Source organism: Mustelus asterias, chromosome 19, assembly GCF_964213995.1.
Source record: "Mustelus asterias chromosome 19, sMusAst1.hap1.1, whole genome shotgun sequence".
Lineage (NCBI taxonomy): Eukaryota > Metazoa > Chordata > Chondrichthyes > Carcharhiniformes > Triakidae > Mustelus > Mustelus asterias.
The window spans coordinates 45,834,446-45,861,490 of NC_135819.1; the positions used below are offsets into that span (position 1 = coordinate 45,834,446).

At 44.1% G+C, this 27,045-nt stretch overlaps 1 protein-coding gene across 5 annotated transcripts in view; it reads right to left on the reverse strand.

Moving 5' to 3' along the window:
• anks1b (ankyrin repeat and sterile alpha motif domain containing 1B) overlaps positions 1–27,045 on the reverse strand; it is a 591,188-nt gene that overhangs the window by 385,960 nt on the left and 178,183 nt on the right. For 4 of the 5 annotated variants that reach the window (XM_078235473.1, XM_078235472.1, XM_078235471.1 and 1 more), the window contains one exon: positions 16,711–16,839. The exons of the other annotated variant lie outside the window; for it this stretch is intronic. In XM_078235473.1, the coding sequence (XP_078091599.1) occupies positions 16,711–16,839 (129 nt within the window). The remainder of the gene's footprint in view (positions 1–16,710; positions 16,840–27,045) is intronic. 5 annotated transcript variants of the gene reach the window in all.

Here is a 27,045-nt window from a genome sequence, read left to right on the forward strand (position 1 = left end):
GTAGACGTGGAGTGGATGCTTCCGCTGGTGAGGCATTCTGGGACGAGAGGTCACAGTCTTAGGATAAGGGGTAGCAAATTTAAAACCAAGTTGAAGAGAAACGACTTCTCCCAAAGGGGTTGTGAATCTGTGGAATTCGCTACCTCAAAGTGCAGTGGATGCTGGGACAGTGAATAAATTTAAGGAGGAGTTAGACAGATTTTTAATTGGTCATGGGTTGAAGGGTTATGGGGTGAAGGCAGGAAAATGGGAATGAGGAGCATATCTGCCATGATCGAATGGCGGAGCAGACTCGATGGATCGAATGGTCTGAATTCTGCTCCTATATCTTATGAACCTATGAACTTATGAACAAAAAGGAAGCCTTTGCTCTCACTTTTCACTTGCATTATTTAGTCTATGTTTGGAGGCATATGAATCCCGACCTCTCAAAACTACTGGTCAGGAATTCTCTTCCATTATGTGCAATCCCTTAGATAACTGACTGGGAACCAGAAGCGGTGGAGAGGAAGGAGCCAGAAGAAGAATCAGGATGTTTGCACAGGATTGTGATTGTCACAGGTTTTTGCAGATTCTGCAACCAAGCGACAACTGTAATTTTCCAGTGGCTTTGCCGATGACTCAGTTAACGAACGTAACAGTGAGTTGCAGCAATCCTAATCTGTGCCCCGTTAGCAGTTCCGGTCCAGGCAGAAATGAGGGTGCTTCAACTATCCTCAGTGTCCCGAATGGGCAGTGGCTCACTTCCTCATTGTGATTATTACCCAGTCACCTCAGACGGGTATGTGTAGGAACTGCACATCCAGCAACCAGAATCAAATCCCACAATTAGGAAAGGGAGACAGAAAGGTGAAAACTGTGGATGGGGAATGCCATGAGGCAGCATATCGAGTAAGTTTCCATGGTTACAGCTATCACTGAGTCTATGAATGACTTCATGAACATTGAGAGCTAATCATTCTAGTAAAGATTACAGTAATATTCATTGAAATCCATCTTTATTCCTAACAAAAGCACATGATATGTATGTTTCCGTTTGAGTAATTATGAACCATGCAATCAGTTCATCATTCATGAGCAATCTAACGATTCTTACTTTTGATGCTCGTTATAATGTACATGTTAGCTCTTAATATTTTTATAATAACATAATAACTGATAAGTTATTCTCTTCAACCCTTCTGTGAGATACAAGACGATGCCATTCCATAGTTATGTCATCATTACTGTTCTGACAACTTAATGAATGGAACATCCAAACTTGTTTTAACCTAAAATCTCAGAGGAACTCAAATAAACACCACAGGATATTTGCACTTGCTACATTGAAAGCTGGAAATGCATTGCAATTGTACGTTATGTTATAAACATTCAGCGGTGAGTGCTGGAAGGTATTTAATTTCAGGTCACAGGCTATAACTGTCAGCTGATCAAACAGTAATATTACCGATGACAGTGTCTACTGAATGCCCCATTAAGTTACGATTAATATTCATTCCCCGCAGTGGAGCCAATTTGTTCTACATAAACTCCTGACTTGGATGTATTCCTCATGTTTAATGCTGGTGTTCACCTTGTATTGGCAGCCCTGTGGCGCAGTGGTTAGCATTGCTGCCTCAGAGCACCAGGGACCCAGGTTCGATTCCCAATTTGGGTCACTGTCTGTGTGGAATCTGCATGTTCTCCCCATGTGTGGGTTTCCTCTGTGGATTCCTTTCACAATCCAAAGAATGGGCTGGTTAGATGCATTGGCCATGCTAAATTCTCCCTCAGTGTACCTGAACAGGTGCCGGAGTGTGGTGATGAGGGTATTTTCACAGTAACGTCACTACAGTGTGAATGTAAGCCTACTTGTGACACTAATAAATATACTTTTAAAATCAGCATTCTTTTAAAATCCCCATCTTGTTGGGGAGAGTGAAGTAACACCAGATAAAACCGGCTCACTTGGGTGCAATGCATAAATGGGTTGCTGATAAACCTGTTAAGTCTCCACGTTAATAAAACAGAAAGTAAACCTCAGGTTCCATTTATGTTTGAAAATGACCCAGCTCAAAGAACGTCAACTGACAGCTGCATTAAGAGCTGTTCAGGAATCATGCAGAGTGGTACATTAGAACGCGTGTTACAAATTCCAAAGAGCTGTCCAAATAAAACACCTTCAGCAAAAAAAAATGCTGACTGGAATAGTTTACACTATTTTTGACAAACAAGCCTAAATTTGAAGATGTAGGAACAAGCCTGAAGGCTTCAACATCAATAAATACTGGAGAATTGAGTAAGGAACAAAATATGGAGTGGTAATGTGGAGCGTATGCTTAGTGCTTACATTTAAGCTGCATAAAAGTGCGGTAAAGTATTTTTATACAATAGGTCTGTCAGCACATTTACAATGAAACTAGCATGCAAAAAAAAATCACAGGATGCAAAATGGCATCACAATTTCTACAATTCTGATTATTGGATGCTTTGTTAAAATAAATAACTTGTCCCCCAAGACTGAAACCAGCTGGGGCATGGGGTGCGTACATTAAGGGTTATGGTGAGCGGGTGGGTAAGTGGAGCTGAGTCCACGAAAAGATCAGCCATGATCTTGTTGAATGGCGGAGCAGGTGCAAGGGGCCAGATGACCTACTCCTAGTTCTTAAAAAGGCCTCATTGTCTCTTCACATCCTCGGTTCTTACACAGGTAAGGGACTAAAGCTTCGGCATTTCCAAAGCGGCATGGTGGCACAGTGGTAAGCATTGCTACCTCACAGCTCCAGGGACCTGGGTTCAGTTCTGGCCTTGGGTCATTGTCTGTGTGGAGTTTGCACATTCTCCCCATGTCTGCGTGAGTTTCCTCCGGGTGCTCCGGTTTCCTCCCACACTCCAAAGATGTGCAGGTCAGGTGGATTTTCCCTTACTGTCCCAAGATTTGTAGGTTAGATGGATTAACCATGGCAAATATATGGGGTTACGGGGTTAGAGTGGAGGAGAGGGCCTGGGTAAGATACTCTGTCAGATAGCCAGTGCAGACTCGATGGGCTGAATGGCCTCTTCGGCACTGTAGGGATTCTATGATTTTTAGTGGTGGATGTTTTCTTTTGTGCCAAATGATTAAGGTGTGCCACAGAATTGAACTGAAAACAAAAGCAGTATTGCAGGGAAAGAAGATTGTTCTGTGTCCATTGACGTGGTATTTACCAATCTCAGTCATGAAATGTAACAAAGGCGTCGTCAGAAAACCTCGGAGTCGTTAACTATTTCCAAACATGTCCAGCAACTGACTCTGCTCGTGGTGACCACAGGGGGCAGTGAAGAGCATGATGCTATAATTCTTCGATGTACTGCAGCATCACGGCAGTGGCACTCCCTCTATCTGTTGTCTTGAGGTTATGATTACAGCAATACGTTCCTTGAATGTGATGCTGGATTTTACTCAGTCGTAAGAGAGCGACTATAATTTATAAATGAAGCACTGGAGGAAGTTATCCAGGCAGGAAAATTAACAAATGATGGTAAGATAGCAGCATTTCTGAAGAACATTAAGTGAAAAATTGATCCTCTTATCAGGATGGTTGCTGGGTGAATAATTTGAGCACTCGGATAATCAATTTTATGATAAGAGTTCTCATACCCCTGAAGGACTAAATTTGAAAACATTTGTTGCAAATTAAAAGCAACGCGCAGCTGTAAAATACCAATCCTGACTTAATAGTCAACGGAGGCCCATCTTCTTAATTCATATCATTCCCTGTGGAAAAGATAAATTTTAGTAGTAAATTTCTCGTCCTTTCTAGTTTCTGTGTTTAAATAGATGCTGATTCCATTTTTTTATTTCTAATCCAGCTCACAATTCTCATATTAGATCATTCTTGGGAATTATACACTGAACAAAAGAACGTGAGAATGAGGAGAAATAGGCCATTCAGCCCCTCAAGCCTGCTCTGCCAGTCAATAAACTCATGGCTGATCGATGTGGCCTGAATTCCACTTGCTTGTCTGTCCCTCATAACCCTCATCCCCCTTGTCAAGGAATAATCTGTGGAACTCAGCCTTGAATACATTCATTGGGCGGCACGGTGGCACAGTGGTTAGCACTGCTGCCTCATAGCACTAGGGACCCGGGTTCAATTCTGGCCTCGGGTAACTATCTGCGTGGAGTTTGCACATTCTCCTCATGTCTGCGCGGGTTTCCTCCGGGTGCTCTGGTTTCCTCCCATAGTCCAAAGATGTGTGGGTTAGGCTGATTGGCCATGCTAAATTGTCCCTTAGTGTCCCCAGACGTGTAGGTTAGGAGGATTAGCAGAGTAAATATCTGGGGTTACGGTGATAGGGTTTAGGTGGGACTGTTGTTGATGCAGCCTCGATGGGCTGAATGGCCTCCTTCTGCACTGTAGGGATTCTATGATTGACCTATAGCCTCCACTGCTTGCTCAGCAGGAGGATTCCAACACTAACGACCTTCTGAGAAAATAAATTCCCCTTCATCTCCATTTTAAATGGGAGAGTCCTTATTTTATACTGTGCCCCCAGTTCTACATTCCCCCACAAAAGAAATGTCCTCTTAGCAGCTACCATGTAAAGGCACATCCACCTCCCCCCCCAACACCCTCCACCCCCCTCAGAATCTTACATGTTTCAATAACAACATCTTTTAATTTTCTAAACTCCAATAAGTATAGGCCCAACCTGTTCAATCTTTTCTCATAAGGTAACCCCTTCATCGCAGCATTCAGCCAAGTGAATCTTCTCGGAACGAACTCCAATGCAACTATGTCCCTCCTTAAGTACAGAGACCAAAAAGATACACAGTACTCTAGGTGTGGTGTCACTAATGCCCTGTACAGCTGTCACATTACTTCCTTATTTTATATTGCATCCTCCCTTGCAATAAAGGGCAATATTCTGTTGCCTTCCTAATGATATGCTGTATCTGCATGCAAGCGGTTTGTGATTTATGAATACAGACACCCAGCCCCTCTATATAACATTCTGCTGTCTCCCTCTATTTCAATAATATTCTGCTTCTCCATTCTTCCTGCCAAAGTTAACAATCTCACATCTGCCCACACTTTATTCCACCTGCCAAATTTTTACCCACTTGCATAGCCTATGTCTATCCCTTTGCAGACCCTTTGTATGCTCCTCACAACTTGCTTTCCTGCCTATCTTTGTCTTGAACTTTTATTTTTCATTTACAAATATATTGCAAAGTGTGTCAGAGCAGACACCCGGGCCTAAAAATTGGATTGTGCCAGATCAGGGTGAGCTCCTGCTACTATGTACGTGGCCTGCATCAAGTGAGGCTGCTATGGTGCATGAGAGAGGAGAGCGCAGATGGTGGCAAACACCGGAGCCCGGGGGGGCTCGTGCAAACCGAATTTCTCGTCGTCCGCATTGAGCAGCCAGAGCTGCAGACCTGAAAGAGCAGCTTAACCCATATGGCTGCGTCAGACTGAGTGTTCCAATTTTCTTTAAAGCCAGTCTGTCAGCGACAGCTCAATTTCACCGAGTTGCTGAGCAGCCTCCAATCTTCGGGCAGCTGACTGATTCTGATTTTTTTTTTAAGAAGCATGCCAGAAAGCTACCAAACTGCTCCAAGGTCAGAAGCAGCAATGCAACAAATACTAATGTTCTTAGTTGAAAAATAGTATGTGAATTCCCTGTAATTGGATGCTGTGCATGTGGGGGAAGGGGGAATTTGAGGGGGATTACATGGGGGGTTGGAGAGGGAATTTCCAGGAGAGTTTGGAGGAGGTTTGGGAGGGGGGTGATGGCAGAGGGTTTGGAGAGGTTTGGGGGCGTTTGGAGAAGGAGGGTTTGGAGGGGGAGGAGGGAGGTGTGGAGAAGGGAGGAGAGAGGTTTGGAGAAGGAAGGAGGCAGGTTTGGAAGGGGGTTGTTGGTGGTTAGAGAGGGATTGGAGATGCGCTGGAAGGGTTTTGGAGGAGCGTTGGAGAGGGAGCTGGAGGGGGAGTTGGAGGGGCTGGAAGAGGGGGTTGGAGGAAAGTGTTTGGAAAGGGGGTTGGGAGGGGACATTAGAGGGGGAGTTAGCTACAGATTTGAATTGGTATGTAGATATAGTGATTTCATTGTCGCCAGTTTCTTAACATCGGAACAGGGCGGCACGGTGACACAGTGGTTAGCACTGCTGCCTCACAGCATTAGGGACCCGGGTTCAATTCTAGCCTCAAGTCACTGTCTGTGTGGAGGTTGCACGTTCTCCCTGTGTCTGCGTGGGTTTCCTCCGGGTGCTCTGGTTGTCTGCCACAGGTAAGGCTCTTCAGAGAGTTGGTGCAGACTCAATGGGCTTAACGGCCTCCTTTTGCACTGTAGGGATTCTATGAATTTCACCATTGCTTTAGTCTGCCTACTGTATGCAAGTGTAATGACAAAAAGACAAAACCTATATTTATGCAGCCACCTTTTAGAATGTCCCAAAATTGCTTTACGGCCAATTAAGTATTTTTGAGTTGTAGTCACTGGTATAATATAGGCAATATTATCAAAAGATGCAGCAGGCTCCTGCTCCTACTACACATGTCCGTATGTCATCTGGGAGTGGATGCAATGAACTGGGCTAGCTGGCCGTTATCATCCATAATTGTCTCGTGGATACAGGGTGGAATCATGGCTGGTGTTCCATTTATTTTCTTGCTAATGAAAGTTATTGTGAGTAGGCTTAGTGGAGTAAAATTGACAGGATGGGAGTGCATTATGGGCTCATTATGAATTAGAAATCTGTTTTACACTGCATATTATTCTCAAGAGTCTTTTCCATTAACTTAAATCTTGTCCTTTTATTAACTTACCAATTATCCCACTCTATCTTGGTGCTTCATTTGAGTTTGTTGAGGTATTGAAACATTGTGATAAAGTTGTGTTGCATAGTAGGTGTTGAAAATATATTGTAGTGAGAAGCAGTAATCAGCAGAGCCTTTAGACTTACTGATCAAGAAAACACAGGTTACAATTGTGAACCATTCAGTCTTTTCCCTCTGACCTCTTAAAAGATCATGTTACACAGAGACACCTGAGGGATCCAATGCTTCTCACTGACAGTGAAGACCCATATTCATTAATCATTCCACTTTGTTGCTCAGAGGTCTTTTGATTGTTCTATCCTGTGAGATTGCTGTTAAAACAGAATCCAATTACATCCATGTATGAAATAGACAGTAGTCTTTTTGGCGGCACGGTAGCACAGTGGTTAGCACTGCTGCTTCACAGCTCCAGGGACCTGGGTTCAATTCCCGGCTTGGGTCACTGTCTGTGTGGAGTTTGCACATTCTCCTCGTGTCTGCGTGGGTTTCCTCCGGGTACTCCGGTTTCCTCCCACAGTCCAAAGATGTGCGGGTTAGGTTGATTGGCCATGCTAAAAATTGCCCCTTAGTGTCCTGGGATGCGTAGATTAGAGGGATTAGCGGGTAAAATATGTAGGGATATGGGAGTAGGGCCTGGGTGGGATTGTGGTCGGTGCAGACTCGATGGGCCGAATGGCCTCTTTCTGTACTGTAGGGTTTCTATGATTCTATGATTTCTGCATCTACAGAATAGAAAAGTTTATCTGGGTTGCAAGTATTAAATCTTTCCCCCAGCCATGAATTTCACATCATCGTGTCCATATGGTGCAATCTGCAGAACATATTAATGAGAACTGAGCCAGTCGCCAAAATCATTGTTAGCGCCCACACAGTGTTATAAAGAACCAATTGAATGTTTCCTGTCAAATTAATAATGTTGCACGATGCTATTAAAGTCAAATTTATACTTTCTGGTCTGTTGAATATTCATGGTAGGATCACCAATAAAATACAGATAAACTAACAGTGCATTACATTATTGCTGCTCTTAACATTAATAGATCATGCTGTACAAATATCGGACAATATTGGTAAGCAGTGGGCATTATTATTTTACTCGGACCTTTCTGTGATTGTTTGCAGAACTGATTGGTGAATCTTCAAAGGGGAAAAAAATCATGCATGATTGAAGGGGAGGGTTAAAGTGGGCAGGGGGTGGGGGAGGGAAGGGGAGAGCATTGGGAACAAGGAGCTCAGAAACAGAGGAAGAATCAGGGCCCAGGATTTCTCTCCCTGGCCGAGGGTTGGTGGCTAGGCCACAGTAAATTGATCCACTGGCCCTACTTGTTTAGTACTGGCGTGCCCCAGTCATGGGCCCAGAGGCAGCTCACTGGTTCCAAGAGATACGAACATCAGTCGGCTCTGATAGAATCCAGGCAGCAAGGTGGCAGCTGTGGGGGTAGGTGAGGCAGTGACTTATGATCTTAACATAGAACCAAACGGAACACTCCTCTTCCCATTCTTTGCTCCACAACAAGGTTAATTTTGAAAGGGTTAAATGACCTATCTGGAGCCAGGCTCCAGCAATTCCTTTAGGACTGTTGGTCTGTGTCTCTGAAAACTGATCCCAGCATACATGATACATGGTGCTATCAATAGCAGACAGATTTTCTTTTAAAGAAGGCCTCACATATGCGAAACTCACATATGCAGAAGACCTCATTGACCTGTTTCATATCCACTTCCATCATGAGCTTAAGTCCATTGTTTGAAAACTCTTCCACCTCTATGGCTGCCTTAACCCAACTGCTACTAATAGTTAATGCCTCATTGATGCTTTTATCGCCTCGAGATTTAATGATTCCATTGCTCTCCGAGCTGGCCTGTCCTCCACCTTCTGTAAACTTCAATTCATCCACAGATCTGATGCCCATATCGGATTCAGCACTTAACCCCACTCACTCATCAGCTCGATCCTTGCTGATCCCCTTTCCACATGAAATCTTATAGACTTTGACACTATGTGTTTTACAGATTGTCCTTGCGTCACTGGAATCCACTTCGGATTTGAAGGAATGAGCCTCTACAATCCATCAAGCTGAGGAAATATCCCTCGACTTCATGAACGCCATTGCAGGTTAGCTTGCTTGGCACACATGATTTGGGCTGGGACTTTCCAGCAGGTCCCGCTGTGGATGCGACGAGGGGTCAGTGGAGTCCAGACGTTACTACTCTCCCCTCCCCTTATAACTCAAAACAAAGTTACAAGTAACAAACAGGATCTATTTTTCAGACCCTGGCCCAATTCATACCACAGACAGTCAAAGCAATTTGGATGCTACTTGGAATTGGAATTAGGAATATGTGCATGTTACAAGATGAAATTATTTATGAAATCTGGAACACGCCTCCTATTCCAGTCTTCCCTGCAGCTCAAAATAGAACCATCGACTGAACAAGCAGTCTGCTAATGTTTCGGTGAAGACAGAGCATTATACAGGGGCAGCGTCTCTGTGGAAATTTGTGGGGCAAACCTTTCTTTTGTCTGCAAATATGTACCAGAGCGTCACCTGTGCACGGTTTCATGATGGTAAAAAATGGCTGGTGGCTTCCTTGCGACTCCCAGTAGAGCGTTTTTCGTGCTCCTTTAACATGAGAGTGCAGTCAACTCTCATTATAACAGGCCCTTTGGCAGGCAGCCAAAAAAGTGCTAAGAGCCCAAGAAAATATTGGCATTTGCAGTGTCTGCATTTTTGTAGGAAAACATTACTTACATGCCAGTAAGTCACTGGCTCTGCATTTAGCAGGCATTATATGCATGCTAAAAATTGAAGCAAAATACTGCAGATGCTGGAAATCTGAAATAAAAGCAGGAAGTGCTGGAAAAACATCTTCAGAAGAGTCATACAGACTCCAAACGTTAACTCTGTTTCTTTCTTCACGGGTGCAGGAAGATGGGATTTGAAAGGGCACCTGGGTGTCCTCGGGCTGGCATGGACAAGATGGGCCGAACGCCTCCTTCTGTGCTGGAACATTTCTATGGTTTCTCAGATGCTGCCAGACCTGCTGAGTTTTTCCAACATTTTCTGTTTATATTTTATATTATATACATACCACCATTTCCAGATTTATATTTAGTGCAGATATGGTACAAACATAGAAGCACAGAAAGTTATAGCACAGAAGGAGGTCAGCATTGGCGGCTCAGCATTTTGCTGGAATCAATGTCAATTTTTCTGTTTAAAATAATTAGTTAGTACTGATTAGTACTTTGAAAGTGCAAAGTTTCTGGCTTCACCAAGGATGCCATGCTCCAATAGCTGCTTTGGTGATATTTTTCCGACTGCAATTTTCCTCTTTTTAGCAAGGAATTTAAGTTGATGACCACTCACTACTAACTCCCAAAACAAAGGAACTATAGGGACGAATTTAACCGTCCCACCCACCACAGGAATGGGAACACGCGAGCGACGGACCATGGAAACATCCGTTGAGCTCAGGTGGGATTTTCCGGTTTCAGAGTGAGCAAGGCTATAAAATCCCACCCTTCGTCTTTCCCTATCAAAATCTACAGATATAAACAAACCAGTCTATTAAAGCTCCTCAGCCACCTCTGCTCCTGTAGAAGCATTCCCAATATTTCTAATCTCTCCTTCTATCAATAGTTCCCCCACCCTGGCATCCAGCTGATTCTACATTGGGTACCCTCTGTGCCCGGAATTTTCCATGCAGGTGTTGCCCCAGTGGAAATATTTGGGGCCAGCTCGCATCCTCCCAGACAGGAAGCCCCAACCCAATTTTCTAGCCATCAGGCTGTTAATTGGTTCAGGTCCTGGCTTCCACCCCCTCACCCGCCGCCACCACCATCCAATCAGAGTGCTGACCACAGCTGGGATAGCAGCCAGTTCCCCACGGGGATCGTCGCTGGAGGTTGGATGCTAAGGTAAGTGGGGTGGTTTTGTCAGGGCCTGTCAGGCAGCTCATGGCAAGGGGGGTGGAGGACCATGATTAGGAGGCTGGGATAGGGGGTGGGACAGGAAAAGGCAGGGCGGAGCAGGGGGTGGGTGGGTGCCATTAGGCACAGGGTACCCGAATTGTAACCAGGCTGTCAGGGTTTACTTACTGGCCTCGACATGTGACATGAGCACCCTGCCACTGGTAAAAGTAGTAAGAAGTTTAACAACACCAGGTTAAAGTCCAACAGGTTTATTTGGTAGCAAAAGCCACACAAGCTTTCGGAGCTGCAAGCCCCTTCTTCAGGTGAGTGGGAATTCTGTTTGTGAACAGAATTCCCACTCACCTGAAGAAGGGGCTTGCAGCTCCGAAAACTTGTGTGGCTTTTGCTACCAAATAAACCTGTTGGACTTTAACCTGGTGTTGTTAAACTTCTTACTGTGTTTACCCCAGTCCAACGCCGGCATCTTCACATCATGACTGGTAAAAGTACCAGCAAAGAGTTGAGAGGAGTGCTGGCTGAGAGCCAACACCCCGGTCCTTGCTGCGACCCCCCTCCCCTCTACGATTCCCCTCCCACCATCACTCACCTGTGGCCTGGGTCCCGCCATGACCTCATTAGGGTGCATTACCGGCAACAGCCACTGCCTTCCAGTGGCAATGCCGAGCAATGAAGAGCTGCCAGCTGATTGTCTAGGAGCTCCTGGCGGGCATGAACACTGCCCCCAAGGTCCTTGATCCTAGGAAGGTCTGAACTGCTGAGGTTACTTATGCCTATAGCTCATTGGGTTGAATTTCCAACAAATTATTCCAATCTTCCATTGCATCTTTGACAGAAGGTACAGTGTAGAACTGGGAGGACCCTCCCATAGAAATACTTTTACCTCATTCCATCCTGAGGCAAGAATGCAATCTTAATGCCTTTCCCATGTACTTTCGGGAAAGTGACTTCAGATCAAGACTGCAGTAAAACATTAAAGTTAATTATTCTTCAAGAACTGATGAGATTTCAAACATTTAATTACCAGAGCTATATATATTTCTGTACAAATAATTCATGTCAGGTAGTTTAATGTAGCGATCTTTAATGCCAATATAAATCATTCCAAGCATGCGCAAGTGGCATTAATATAAACCTTTGGAACACAAGATGGTCACAAAATGGTGAAGAAAACAGAATTTTGTCCCGCTACTTCTCATTCTGTGTTTATATCACGCGTTAGTGCATTTAGTAGATTATCCTCCTGACTATGTCTCATGTTTTTTTTAAAGCTTATTTATTAGTGTTACAAGTAGGCTTACATTAACACTGCAATGAAGTTACTGTGAAAATCCCCTAGTCACCACACTCCGGCGCCTGTTCAGGTACACCGAGGGAGAATTTAGCATGGCCAATTACCCCTAACATGGGCATACAGACAGACACGTTTATGATAGTCAGATATGCATCAGCATTTTCAACCCTGTTTAGCGGATAATTCGATGGTCTTTTGACCTCGCGTCAATTTGTAACTGTAGATAATGCAATTTTCTAATTCAGGTTATATGATTTGGAGGTGATCTATCAATATGTTAAAGACCGATGCATGCTTGGCATTATTCAAAAGCAAAACTACAGTAATTGGACCATATCAAGGTAGGATGTCAAATTGTGGATATTGAGGCAATGTTTACAGGGTGAAATATCCAGTATATGCAAATAGAATCCTGAATACTGTTTGAAAAGTGAAATGTTGCTCACAGCAGACATTGAGGCCTGTTTATTCATGCATAATAAAAGCTTGCAACCACAGAATGCAAATCCATTGTTGTGTGTGTCAGGGATTTTTCTATTTGCAATAGTGAGCTGATCTGCTGTCCTTATATTATTATTTAATCACTGTAAGCCTGCAAAGGTTCCTGGATAAGAGCGGCTGAATGAACAGTGTAGCACAGATGATTTGCATATGAATGTAATTAATTGAATTGAGTTTGACAACAAATATATGTGTTAAAAATTGACTCATACTCCTTGGGTTAGTAATTACAGAATGCATTTCAAATTGGTGTCAAACTACCTGAGAGGTCATCATTAACAATAATAAAGCTATTAGAAGCTGGGCTTGTTCTCCTTACAGCACAGAAGGCCAAGAGATTTGATGAGTGTTTAAAATCATGCAGCATTTAAGCAAAGTAAAGAAAGAGGAATCGTTTCGATAAGCAGATTCAAGGTGACTAGCAAAAGAAAAACTACATCACCCAACAAGCAGTTGGAATTTGAAATACACTGCCTGATGGGTTGCTAAATATGATTCAACGGCAAGTAACCTTTAAAGTTAAAGTTTATTTATTAGTCACAAGTAAGGCTTACATTCACACTGTAATGAAGTTATTGTGAAATTCCCCGAGTCACCACACTCTGGCACCTGTTCGGGTACACTGAGAGAAAATTTAGTATGGCCAATGCACCTAACCAGCATGTATTTCAGACTGTGGGAGGAAACTGGAGCACCCGGAGGAAACCCATGCAGACACGGGGAGAGCGTGCAAACTCCACACAGACAGTGACCCGAGCCGGGAATCGAACCTTTGAAAGAGGATTTTAAATACTTGGAAGAGGAAACATTGTAGGCAAATGGGGAAGGAGCCAAAGAATGGATCTACCTAGATTACTCTTCAAAACTGTCAGCACAGACCAAATGGCCTGAATGCCCTCTTCGGTACTGTGGCATTGTGTGATTCTCTGATTCTGATGACCATATAGAGGGTTGGCTGGAGGCCTCCATTGTATAAACAAGGCCCTCAGCATTTAAGACTGAGAGGCCAACACAGACCTGCACCAAATGGAAGCAACTTTACCCACACTCCTGAAGACAGGCCCATCTGCTTCCATAACCAGGGAACAGGCATTTCCCTTCTCAGCAGCCACTTGGCTATTCCTTTGATTTGTTCAGAATTTGTCTCAAAACTGTAAGAAATCCTCAGTATTTGCAGAGTATGGACTTTAGACACTTTATTGACATTCTATTCTTAGAATGGGATTCACGACCACAATTCCTTATACACTAACCTCTGCATTTGGATTGGAAACAATGTGAAGCAATTTGGTTAAGCGGTCGCATTTTATGGAGAGGCATATTGTTCACCTCACCTCCCCCTCCCTCCCTGCCCACCCCCAATTTACCCCCCCCCCCCCCGCCCCCCAATCACAAAAGCTGGTTTCAAAAGGACTAACTTTAAAAAAAGCTACCCTTCAGCAATGGCATGCTGGGACTTACCTTAGCGGGAGATCTATTAATTACTTTTTTAAAACGGTGTTGGCGATTTTGGTGCCTGCCCATCTATTTGCTTTATGGCGACCAGGTTGGAGATGGGTGGCAAGTTTTATCCATCTCCAGTTGCAGAGTAGTACTGGCAGATGTCAGGGAGAAGGCTGTCCACCTTGCTTCTTGAGGGCTGAGGGCACAACTTATTTTTACGTCAAGGTATGGATACTTTGCCAGGAACTCTGCACGGTGGCACAGTGTTTAGCACTGCGGCCTCACAGCGCCAGGGACCCGGGTTCAATTCCGGCTTCGGGTTGCTGTCTGTGTGAAGTTTGCATATTCTCCCTGTGTCTGCATGGGTTTCCTCCGGGTGCTCCGGTTTCCTCCCACAGTCCAAAGATGTGCAGGTTAGGTGGATTGGCCATGCTAAATTGCCCCTTAGTGTCAGGTGGACTAGCAGGGTAAATAGATTGGGTTAAGGGGATAGGGCCTGGGTGGGATTGTTGTCGGTGCAGGCTCGATGGGCCAATTGGCCTCCTTCTGCACTGTCAGAATTCTATTATACTAATTTGGAATTGGGACAATTCTTTCAAATTGGTCACAGCTGTCTGTTTGCTAAAGCAGGCTTGACATTCTATTTTGACGTTCTATTTTTTCCACACCACAATAAAGTGAGGAGTGAGTCAGAGGATTGTAATTCCTGATGGGAAACCCAGGCTGTTCTATGTATCAGACAGGGAAGCTGAAAAACACAAGGTCACAGCAGGGGAGCAGAGAGAAGGAAAGGAGAGATTGTAGAGAGGAGGCTTTGTGGGTGGGAGAGATTGGGTCTGAGAGAAATTGAGATCAAGGTGGAGAGAGCATGGATATGTCATAGATTTTCCTGGTCATAACAAGGCCCAGAATTAACAAAGGGAATGGTGGGATATGATCCATCAGGCCACAAGGGAGAATCTGACAGCAGCCCACATTCAAAGGGGATAATGGGATGCATCCTTTTCTCAGTAATGAGATTAGCAGACATCTAGAAAAGATCAGATGTAAATGGCTCTATCATCAGGAAGCAGTTTACTGAGATGACTGAGAAATCTGGAGAGGCAAAAATATGTTAATTTTCAAGAGTGGAATGTAGGAGAGACAGAAGGTTAAATGCACTATGGGCAGAATCAAAGAGAACCAGCGGTACAATTGACGACTCCTGCAGAAGCAGGCAGGCCAGTTTAACATCCTGCAAGAAGCCCAGGGTAATAGCTAACAGAAAACCAGTTAAAAGCTGAGGTCCTTTTTAAAGTCTTGCAGCTAAGTTAATGCAGAAACCTTCGTAAAGGCAGTTTATTTATCTTCACTGAACCAGGCAAAGGCACTTCCCACATTTGATCATCATCCTGGTAACGTGTGGTAACTATAAGCTGAACTTAAACTTACAGATTTGTTTAAGGGGAATGTTGTTTGGGGAATGGGGAAGTCTTATTAAGTTCAGGTATAGGGGCTATAGCTCGGAACAAGGGTGATTTCTAAATAAAACTGTATTTATCTGTATTAATCTGGGGTTTATGTGTCTTATAGAATTATAGTCCTGTTGATGTGCATTTGTCTTTTTTTTCATTTAATAAATAGCCTTTAGTAGTTGATACACTACAACTGGGCTGCTTCTTCTTGCGGCTGGTTTCACATGATTCCATATCTCATTTAAATATAATAATAATATACAACACCAGGAACTGGTGTCTCACGTTGAGACTCCCACGCAGTGTGGTTCATGATGGATGCGTGAGTCAGAGATCACGGGGTGCATTGATAGGTCATAGATCGTGGGCAGGTTGAAGGGTCAGTTACAAAGTTAAGTTTGTTGGGTTTGGAGGAAGCATTCCTGCTTCTCGTGGTCCATATGCTGTAGAGTGACTGCACTGACCAGATTCATCCACTCATTCTCGCTTCCTCTTACCTGCTGTGTTTATCTGAGGCCTGGGTAGCTCAGGTGAAATGGATAAAGCAGGTAAAAACAAAATGGAGGCACATAGCCCTCTTCAAAATTTTATGAAGCAATCCACTTCCTGAGAGTGGATTGTCCACCCATGCCCTGACCCCTCCTTTGCTAATGCCAAAGATGTTCAACAAAATGTTCAACTTCTCACCTGCACCCAGATCACCTGTTCTTAGGAGTGAAGTTTAAATTTATTTATTATTGTCACAAGTAGGCTTACATTAACACTGCAATGAAGTTACTGTGAAAATCCCCTAGTCGCCACACTCTGGCACCTGTTTGGGTACACTGAGGGAGAGTTTAGCATGGCCAATGCACCTAACCTGCACGTCTTTCAGACTGTGGGAGGAAACCGGAGCACCCGGAGGAAACCCATGCAGACACGGAGAGAATGTGTGGACTCCGCACAATCGAACCTGGGTCCCTACACCGTGAGGCAGCAGTACGAACCACCGTGCCGCCCAAAGATTACGCCGCATGTTGCTAATATATTTATTGACGGAGATATTGACAAACAAATCACTGGGAAGAGCTCCAGCAGGAGATACATTGATAGCCAATGTGGAGGCTGGAGCATTAATGAAAGTGTTTTCCTTGTGTGGAATGTAACTCCAGTGTTACGTATTGACAACTGAATTTCCATACATTAGGAAGCAGCAATATATACACTGGCTAACCCAATAAAGAAAGTACCTGAAACTCTGCAAGAAAAAAGCCACCTGCATCACCCAGAGTGACTAACCTCTCTTATCTTTGACCTTGTGGGAAGGTGAAGCTGCTGGTGAAGATATGGAGGCTCGAGGAGTTGGGATTGGACATTGCTTCCCTAGCTCTTCTGCTCCCTTTAAATCCATCTGCTGCAACAAATAATCTGTAGATTTGAAAACAAATGATAAACATGGAGGACAGTTCGCACATTCAGCTTTAACTGATAAGGTTTGATCGACATTTTTTTTAAAATTAAAAGGATAAGTCCCGTCAGAAGCAAAATTGCAGATAATCCAGAACATTCGAATCATCTGACCATCCGGGCACATACAGGACCCCTGTGATCCATGATCCTTAAACCTCCTGGGGGTTTATTAGGACCGACTGCCTGAAACCATATCCACATTCACTAAGCTAGGTGGCAGTTTCAGCCTATCTTGAAACATATTCTTAAGTGCATGGATTTCTCTCACGCTTTGCTTTGGTGAAACCATACTTCTTTTACACTGAAAGAATCTCTCCACATTCTGTATCCCCTTCACTTTGTTTTGACTTTAAATCTGAATCAAGAAAGACCGATCCACCAAACACAAAATAAGGATCCCTTCACGTGACAGAGCAAGCACACCAATCGAGATAAAGAAGAACATGACAACACTCTTTCACATCACAAACCAATAGCTATTAATGGAGAAGCAAAGGGGGTATCTGTTACAAATATACAAGTCGTAACTTAGAAATGAGCAGTTAGCAATGTTAGGTACCAGTCACATCTTTTTTGAACTGATATCAGACCAGGCTGGTAGCTCGGGTAAGTGCGGTGACGGCACACATGGTTACTCCTGGTTGATAGTTACTCTGCGCCTTTTGACTAATCTAATTAGTGTTTGACATTGCATGTAGCTCTACAGGTTTAGCCCCCAAACTGTAACACTCCACTGATAATGCGGAGCAATGCCCAGGCAAGTATAGATGAGGATTATAGGTCTGTGGAGACAACCTACAACTTGCAGCTCGAAACAAGTGGGACAAAGAGAGGCAGTGTTAGTCTCCTTGTAAAAGAGGAGTTACATTAATGGGATTCACTACCAAAAATCCAAATTCAAAAATTAGATTCTTAAAGCCACCAAGTGAACATGACCTTTATAATTTTGAAAAATATTAGTGGCATTTAACTCCCAAGAGTATTTGCTTTTGACTGAAGTAAACTGTTTTTGCATCTCAGCATTAGTTACTGCGCTTCCCTACAGTATTGCTGATTACTGGAGCAAAGTGCTGAGGATGGGAATGACTTTGGGGATTCATAGAATCATAGAAGAATTCTAGAATCACTACAGTGCAGGAGGCCGCCATTCGGCCCATTGAACCTGCACCAACAACGCTTCCCCTCAGGCCCTATCCCCATAACCCCGTGTATTTACTCTGCTAATCCCCCCTGACACTGAGGGAGAATTCAACCTAGCCAGCACATCTTTAGAGTGTGGGAGGAAACCGGAGCCCCCGAAGGAAACCCACACAGACACAGGGAGAATGTGCAAACTCTGCACAGACAGTCACCCAAGGATGGAATTGAACCCGGGTCCCTGGCGCTGTGAGGCAGCAGTACTAACCACTGTGCCACCCTTTGTTTCATATTTTTGGAAGAAGAGGGGATCACGAGAAGATGACAAATACAGGTGAGAATGAAAATCAAACAGCAACTCATGGTCAATTCTACTCAAGAGTCCCACACGGGAACCAGTACTGGGGTAAGTGGGAGCTGTTCCACTGGGATGGCCTTCACCTGAACAGTGTTGGCAAATTGTATAACTAGCACAGGAGACAGAGCTTTAAACTAAATAATGGGGGTGAGGGAAGATGTGATAAATTACAGGGAGAGGAGAGGAGAGGACAGGAGAACAAGGTAGTAATAAGGGTAATCAGAGCATGGCAGGAAGGGACAGATATTTATGGAGAATGATAGGTCTGGCCCAAAAGTTAAAATTCTAAATTGGGGCAAGGCCAATTTTGATGGTATGAGGCAGGAACTTTCAAAAGTTAATTGGGGGAGTCTGTGGGAAGGCAAAGGGACCTCTGGTAAGTGGCACACTTTCAAAAGTGTGTTAACCAGGGTTCAGGGTAAACACATTCCTCTTGGAGTACATAGAACATAGAACATAGAAAGTCACAGCACAAACAGGCCCTTCGGCCCACAAGTTGCGCCGATCACATCCCCACCTCTAGGCCTATCTATAGCCCTCAATCCCATTAAATCCCATGTACTCATCCAGAAGTCTCTTAAAAGACCCCAACGAGTTTGCCTCCACCACCACCGACGTCAGCCGATTCCACTCACCCACCACCCTGGGTGAAGGGCAAGGCTGGCAGAAGTAGGGAACCCTGGATGACTCGGGATATTGAAGCCCTGGTCAAGAAGAAGAAAGAGGCACATGACATGCATAGGCAGCTGGGATCAAGTGAATCCCTTGAAGAGTTAAAAGAGAAATCAGGAGGGCAAAAAGGGAACACGAGATTGTTTTGGCAGATAAGGTAAAGGGGAATCCAAAGAGCTTCTACAAATACATAAAGGGCAAAAGAGTAACAAGGGAGAGAGTAGGGCCTCTTAAGGATCAATAAGATCATCTATGTGTGGATCCACAAGAGATGGGTGAGATCCTAAATGAATATTTCTCATCAGTATTCACTGTTGAGAAAAGCATGGATGTTAGGGAACTTGGGGAAATAAATAGTGACGTCTTGAGGAGTGTACATATTACAGAGAAGGAGGTGCTGGAAGTCTTAAAGTGCATCAAGATAAATAAATTCCCAGGACCTGATGACGTGTATCCCAAGACATTGTGGGAGGCTAGGGAGGAAATTGCAGGTCCCCTAGCCGAGATATTTGAATCATTGATAGTCATGGGTGAGGTGCCTGAAGATTGGAGAGTGGCAAATGTTGTGCCTTTGTTTAAAAAGGGCTGCAGGGAAAAGCCTGGGAAGTACAGGCCAGTGAGCCTCACATATGTGGTGGGTAAATTGTTGGGAGGTATTTTGAGAGACAGGATCTACAGGCATTTAGAGACACAAGTACTGATTAGGGACAGTCAGCATGGCTTTGAGAGTGGAAAATCATGTCTCATAAATTTAATTGAGTTTTTTGAAGGGGTAACCAAGAAGGTAGCTGAGGGCAGGCAGTTGATGTTGTCTACATGGACTTTAGCAAGGCCTTTGACAAGATACCGCACGGTAGGTTGTTGCATAAGGTTAAATCTCACGGGATTCAGGGTGAGGTATCTAAATGGATACAAAATTGGCTTCTTGACAGAAGCCAAAGGGTGGTTGTAGAGAGTTGCTTTTCAAACTGGAGGCCTGTGACCAGCGGTGTGCCTCAGGAATCAGTGCTGGGTCCACTGTCATTTGTCATTTATATTGATGATTTGGATGAGAATATAGGATGTATTGTTAGTAAGTTTGCAGATGACACTAAGATTGGTGGCATAGTGGACAGTGAAGAAAGTTATCTCCAATTGCAATGGGATCTTGATCAATTGGGCCAGTGGGCTGACGAATGGCAGATGGAGTTTAATTTAGACAAATGCGAGGTGATGCATTTTGGTAGATTGAACCAGGGCAGGACTTACTCAGTTAATGGTAGGGCATTGGGGAGAGTTACAGAACAAAGAGATCTAGGGGTACATGTTCATAGCTCCTTGAAAGTGGAATCATTCGGCAAGCTTGGTTTCATTGGTCAGAACATTGAATACAGGAGTTGGAATGTCTTGTTGAAGTTGTATAAGACATTGGTAAGGCCACAATTGAAATACTGTGTGCAATTCTGGTCACCCTATTATAGAAAGGATATTATTAAACTAGAAAGAGTGCAGAAAAGATTTTCTAGGATGCTACCGGGACTTGATGGATTGAGTTATAAGCAGAGGTTGGATAGACTGGGACTTTTTTCTCTGGAGCGTAGGAGGCTGAGGGGTGATCTTATAGAGGTCTATAAAATAATGACGGGCACAGATCAGCTAGAAAGTCAATATCTTTTCCCAAAGGTAGGGGAGTCTAAAACTAGTGGGCATAGGTTTAAGGTGAGAGGGGAGAGGTACAAAAGTGTTCATCAAAGGGGCAATTTTTTCACACAAAGGGTAGTGAGTGTCTGGAACAAGCTGCCAGAGGTAGTAGTAGAGGCGGGTACAATTTTGTCTTTTAAAAAGCATTTAGATAGTTACATGGGTAAGATGGGTATAGAGGGATATGGGCCAAATGAGGGCAATTGGGAATAGCTTACGGGTTTTTTAAAAAAAGGGCGGCATGGACAAGTTGGGCCGAAGGGCCTGTTTCCATGCTGTAAACCTCTATGACTCTAAGACTCTATGAGTGTACAAACTTAAGAGTGCACCAGCAGATAAGGCTAGAGGTTCCAAAAATAGTAAAGAGACAGAACTGGTATCTGAATGCATTATAGCATTAATAACAAAACAGATGAATTGTGAGCTCAAACAGAAATAAATATGTATGATCTGCTAGCCATTAGAGAGACTTGACTGCAAGATGACAAATGCTGGAACCTGAATATTTAATGTTACATGACATTTCAGAAGGACAAGAAGCTCAGAAAAGCGAGTGGTGTAGCTCTGTTACCGAAGGATGGCATTAGTGCAATGGCGAGTGATGACAGAAAAGAGGGGTCATTGTTGAGTTGGTGAAATGTAACAAGTGCTGCAGGGATCAGTGCTGGGGCCTCAACCTTTTACAAACTATGTGGGTGGCACGGCAGCACAGTGGTTAGCACTGCTGCTTCACAGCTCCAGGGACCTGGGTTCGATTCCCGGCTTGGGTCACTGTGTGGAGTTTGCACATTCTTCTCGTGTCTGCATGGGTTTCCTCCGGGTGCTCCGGTTTCCTCTCACAGTCCAAAGATGTGCGGGTTAGGTTGATTGGCCATGCTAAAATTGCCCCTTAGTGTCCTGGGATGCGTACGTTAGAGGGATTAGCGGGTAAAATATGTAGGGATATCGGGATAGGGCCTGGGTGGGATTGTGGTCAGTGCAGACTCGATGGGCCGAATGGCCTCTTTCTGTACTGTAGGGTTTCTATGATTCTATGATATGCATGACTTGGATGAAGGGACCGAATATATGATTGCTAAATTTGCTGGTAACACAAAGGTAGGTAGGCGAATAGGTTGAGAAGAGGATGTAAGGTGTCCACAAAGGGATACAGATTGGTTTAATTTAGCAGATGACAGATAGTGTGGGAAAATGTGAACTTGTCCACTTTGGCAGGATGAACAGAAAATGGCATATTATTTAAAGAGAGAGAGATTGCGTAACTCTGAGGTAGAACGGGATCTAGATATACCTGGTACATGAATCACAAAAAGTCAACTTGCAGGTTCAGCAAGTTATTAGGAAGGCAAATAGAATGTTGTCACTCATTGCAAGGGGAATGGTATATAAAAACGGAAACATTTTACAGAGTATCAGTGAGACCACATTCGGAATAACATGTACAGTTTTGTTCTCCTTATTTAAGAAATGATATAAATGCATTAGAATTGGAGTGGAGAAGGTTCACTCGACTTACTCCAGGAATGAAGGGGTTATTTTGTGAGCAAAGATTGGGCCTGTATCTATTGGAGTTTAGAAGGAGAAGTGCCCTTTTTGAAACATACAAGATCCTAAGAGAACTTGGCAGGGTGAAAGCTGAAAGCATGTTTCCCCTTGTGGGAGATGAGCATTAGGAAACAGTTTTAAAAGGAGTCTCCCATTTAAGACACAGCTGAGGAGATTTTTTTTCCTCTCAGAGGGTCGGGAGTCTATGGGATTCTCTTCCTCAGACAGCAGTGGAGGCTGGGTCATTGAATAGTTTTAAGGCTGAATTAGATAGATTCTTGACTGTTAAGGGATTCAAAGGGTATGGGGATGGACAAGAAAGTAGAGGGCATGATCATTCTATGTTTCTAGAGCTCTTGGGGCTAAAGGGATCAAGGATTCTCGAGGAATTAAGGGCTATGGGGAGAGAGCGGGTAAATGGAGTTGAAATCAACCATGATTGAATGGTGGAGTGGACTCGATGGGCCGAATGGCCTTACTTCCGCTCCTATGTCTTATGGTCTTATGGATATGTGGGGGGGGGGGGGGGATTCAGGGTATTGAATTCAATGATTAGCCATGATCAAAATGAATGGCAGACCAGGCTTGAAGGGCCGAATGGCCTACTCCTGCTTCTAGTTTCTATGTTTCTAACAGATCAGTCATGATCTTCTCAAATGGAAGAACAGGCTTGAGGGACCAAAACAGCCTCTTCCTGCTCCGAATCCATGTGTTTGCATGTTTAATCTCAAGAAAGTTGAAAACATATTGTTTTCTCTGATTTAAAGCTACATCTAGCATGGCCATGGGAACTGCCATGTTACAAAGGCCTTCAAAATCTTTTTCGTCTGAAAACATCATAGTTTCCATAATCAACATCAGCATCCCAGGAGCTATCATTGGCCAGAGACTGAACTGAGCTAACCTTATAAACACCAAGAGCAGGTCAAAGTATAGGAATTCTGTAGCAGTAACTCACCTCCCAACCCCAGCCACCATCTACAAGGCACAAGCCCGGAGTGCAATGGTAATACTCCACTTGCCTAGATGATTGCAGCTCCAACAACACTCAAAGGTCAACACCATCCAGGACAAAACAGCCCACTTGATTGGCACCTCACCCTCGCACCACATTCACACCCTCTGCCACTACAGCAATGCACAAAAGTTCCTTCAACAGCACTTTCCAAACACGCAACCTCTACCACCCAAAAGGACAAGGGCAGCAGAGACATGGAAACCCCACTACCTGCAAGTTCCCCTCCAAGTCACACATTTATTTATTTATAATTGAATAAACAAAGAACAAAGAACAGTACAGCACAGGAAACAGGCCCTTCGGCCCTCCAAGCCTGTGCCGCTCCTTGGTCCAACTAGACCAATCGTTTGTATCCCTCCATTCCCAGGCTGCTCATGTGACTATCCAGGTAAGTCTTAAACGATGTCAGCGTGCCTGCCTCCACCACCCTACTTGGCAGCGCATTCCAAGCCCCCAACACCCTCTGTGTAAAAAATGTCCCTCTGATGTCTGAGTTATACTTCGCCAGTCTCACCTTGAGCCCGTGACCCCTCGTGAACGTCACTTCTGATCTGGGAAAAAGCTTCTCACCGTTCACCCTATCTATCCCCTTCATAATCTTGTACACCTCTATTAGATCTCCCCTCATTCTCCGTCTTTCCAGGGAGAACAACCCCAGTTTACCCAATCTCTCCTCATAGCTAAGACACTCCATACCAGGCAACATCCTGGTAAACCTTCTCTGCACTCTCTCTAAAGCCTCCACGTCCTTCTGGTAGTGCGGCGACCAGAACTGGACGCAGTACTCCAAATGTAGCCTAACCAGCGTTCTATACAGCTGCATCATCAGACTCCAGCTTTTATACTCTATACCCCGTCCTATAAAGGCAAGCATACCATATGCCTTCTTCACCACCTCCTCCACCTGTGTTGCCACCTTCAAGGATTTGTGGACTTGCACACCTAGGTCCCTCTGTGTTTCTATACTCCTGATGACTCTGCCATTTATTGTATAACTCCTCCCTATATTGTTTCTTCCAAAATGCATCACTTCGCATTTATCCGGATTAAACTCCATCCTGATTCGGAAGTATATTGCTGTTCCTTCACTGTAGCTGGGTCAAAATCCTGGAAGTCCCATCCTAACAGCACTGTGGATGTACCTACACCTCATGGATTGCAGTGGTTGAAGAAGGCAGCTGGCCACCATCTTCTAAAGGGCAATAGGATGGTCAAAAGTGACATCCAAATCCCATGAAGGCATCAATTAAAAAAAATCACACTTTGGTATCAGAACAGTCATCCCTATCGTTCGCCTATATAAAATGTTCCAAGTAAGGTCACCATATTGATCTTGTATTTAGGACTGTCTGATTCAGGGAGAATTTGTATCATGGTCAGATTCAGACGAGGATGAACAAGAACAGTTTAAGATGGAAGGGAAATGTTGGAACATTTGGAAATTGTGAATGGTGGATAAATTTACTTATATAGGTGCTGTGGGGTTGGAAAGGGGAAGTCTCGTCAGCAGCAGTTTTACTGAATTTTCCCAATCTGAACTTTTCCTGGCAATTCACTGTCAGGCGACACCTTGGTTAAGTTGGCAGCAATTTGAAACCTGAGCACGTAGTGTAGTGGTGATCTCATTTGCTTTACATACAAAAGGACTTTGGTTTGAAACCAGGCCGAAACATTAACAAGCATGAACTGCATTTCCAGAGCTGGCATCTTGCAGGTAGGCCATTAAACCAACGGTGCGTCTACCTGTTTTCATCTTTTAAGTTAGGTATAGATGATGCCAATTGGCAGTATTCCAAAAAGAACTCAGCGTTGCCACAGTGACCTGACCAATATTCCTCGCTCAGTTGACACCCCCAAAAATAAAATGACCAATCATTCCCCTCATTTGCTGTTTGTGGGACCTCGATCTTATTTGCCTGACCTAAATGCTGTGGCACAATACAAGAATATAAGAGATCACAACGTAAGTGCAAACTTTAAAAGCCAATTTTCAGCAATGGTAAACCATGATTCTGACCTTACTCCAACCCAGTGGGGGGTTCAGTGGGTGAGTCCAATGTCCGTGGGGGCCAGGGGGAGGCATTGTCTGGCCCAGGAGGGATGTGGCGGGGGAGCAGCATAATTTATTTTGTTTTTTGCGCATGCGCAGTTGGAGGCTCCGATCGGAGCTGCAGGGTTTTGGGCGCGTTAAGCCCCGCCCACAGGCTTCTGCAGCGAGATTTGGAATTGCTCAAAATTTTGCAGGCAGAGTGTGTATAGGGGGCCTGAAAACACAGCCAAAAGATGGATCTGAACTCTCCCAGTTTCAAGTCCGCCCAGGACTTAGACAAAAAATGGTAAAATTCTGCCCAATCTCATTTTTATCATCACAGTATTAGTGAGAAATTTACAAAACCAGCCAAAGTGTTCCCCTGAACCAGTCAGCGGACCAAGAATAACTCAGCATCCCCAGGGGAAAATATATATGTTTTCATCCCACCTCTATTTCTGATCTCCACAAAGGATTGTAATCTGAATATAACATTCCGATAGGCTTAATCAAAAACCACTTGTGTGTGTAAAATGCTGATTCCTTTCTATTTGGTCAGGTGGGTTATCTTCACTTGGCTTGTAATTACTCTTGTCAAAAATCATCTACAAACCACAAATCTGCATTAGTAAAACCATATGCCCTGTCACATTTTCAATCCAAATTGTGCCCACACTTACGCTCTATGTGCTGACACCCTTCTGTCACAGTTTACATGGTATTTTACATTTAATGTGGCAAGTCTGTGATGAAGAATCATTCTACGATTGCACAAACTGACCACCAGGTGGCTTTTCCCAATCGCTCCAAGTGTTTACTAAACCATTTTTTCTATCAAAAATGTTCCCCCATATTTCACAGGAACCAAAACTTCTAGTTACCACAATAATAGTTTAAACAACACAAACTATGAAAAGGTTTCACAAAAGTGACCTTTACCTTAAAAGTGCATTACTAATAATGGAGAGACTTACATCACTCATATTTTGGAGTAAATCAGAGAGCAACGTACATCTTTGGACAATAACCATGACGTTGCATGGCCAATACCTAACCTGCACATCGTTGGACTATGGGAGGAAACCTTAGCACCCAGAGAAAATCCAAGCAGACACAGGGAGAACGTGAAAACTCCACACAGCCAGTCACCCAAGGCTGGAATTGAACCTGGGTCCCTGACACTGTGAGGAAGCAGTGCTAACCACTGTGCTGCCCCACAATAAGGAATACACAAGTGCACAGCTAAAGATGGAAAGCTGGAAGCTGTGGTCTGAGCTGCCCTGATCCAACCTAAGCTGCCCTATACCAGAATCACATGGATAAGACTTGGCATCAAAATACCAAAGTTCAGAGAAGACTCACTAGGCTGATTCCTAGGAGTTTGGTTTAGGTGGAAAAGTTGAGCAGCTTGGGCCTATACTCATAGAAGAATGAGAGGTGATCTTATTGAAGCATAGAAGATTCTGAGGGGTCTTGACAAGGTGGATACTGAGAGGTTGTTTCCCCTCGTGGAGAAACCTAGAACCATGGAGCACAGTTTCAAAGTGAAGACAGAGGTGAGGAGGATTTTCTGTTAGTGTTGGAATTCTCTTCCCCAAAGGATCTTGGAATCCCTACAGTGCAGAAAGAGGGCATTCGGCCCATCGAGTCTGCACTGACAACAATCCCTGGAACCCCACATATTTACCCCGCTAATCCCTCTAGCCTACGCATCCTGGGACACAA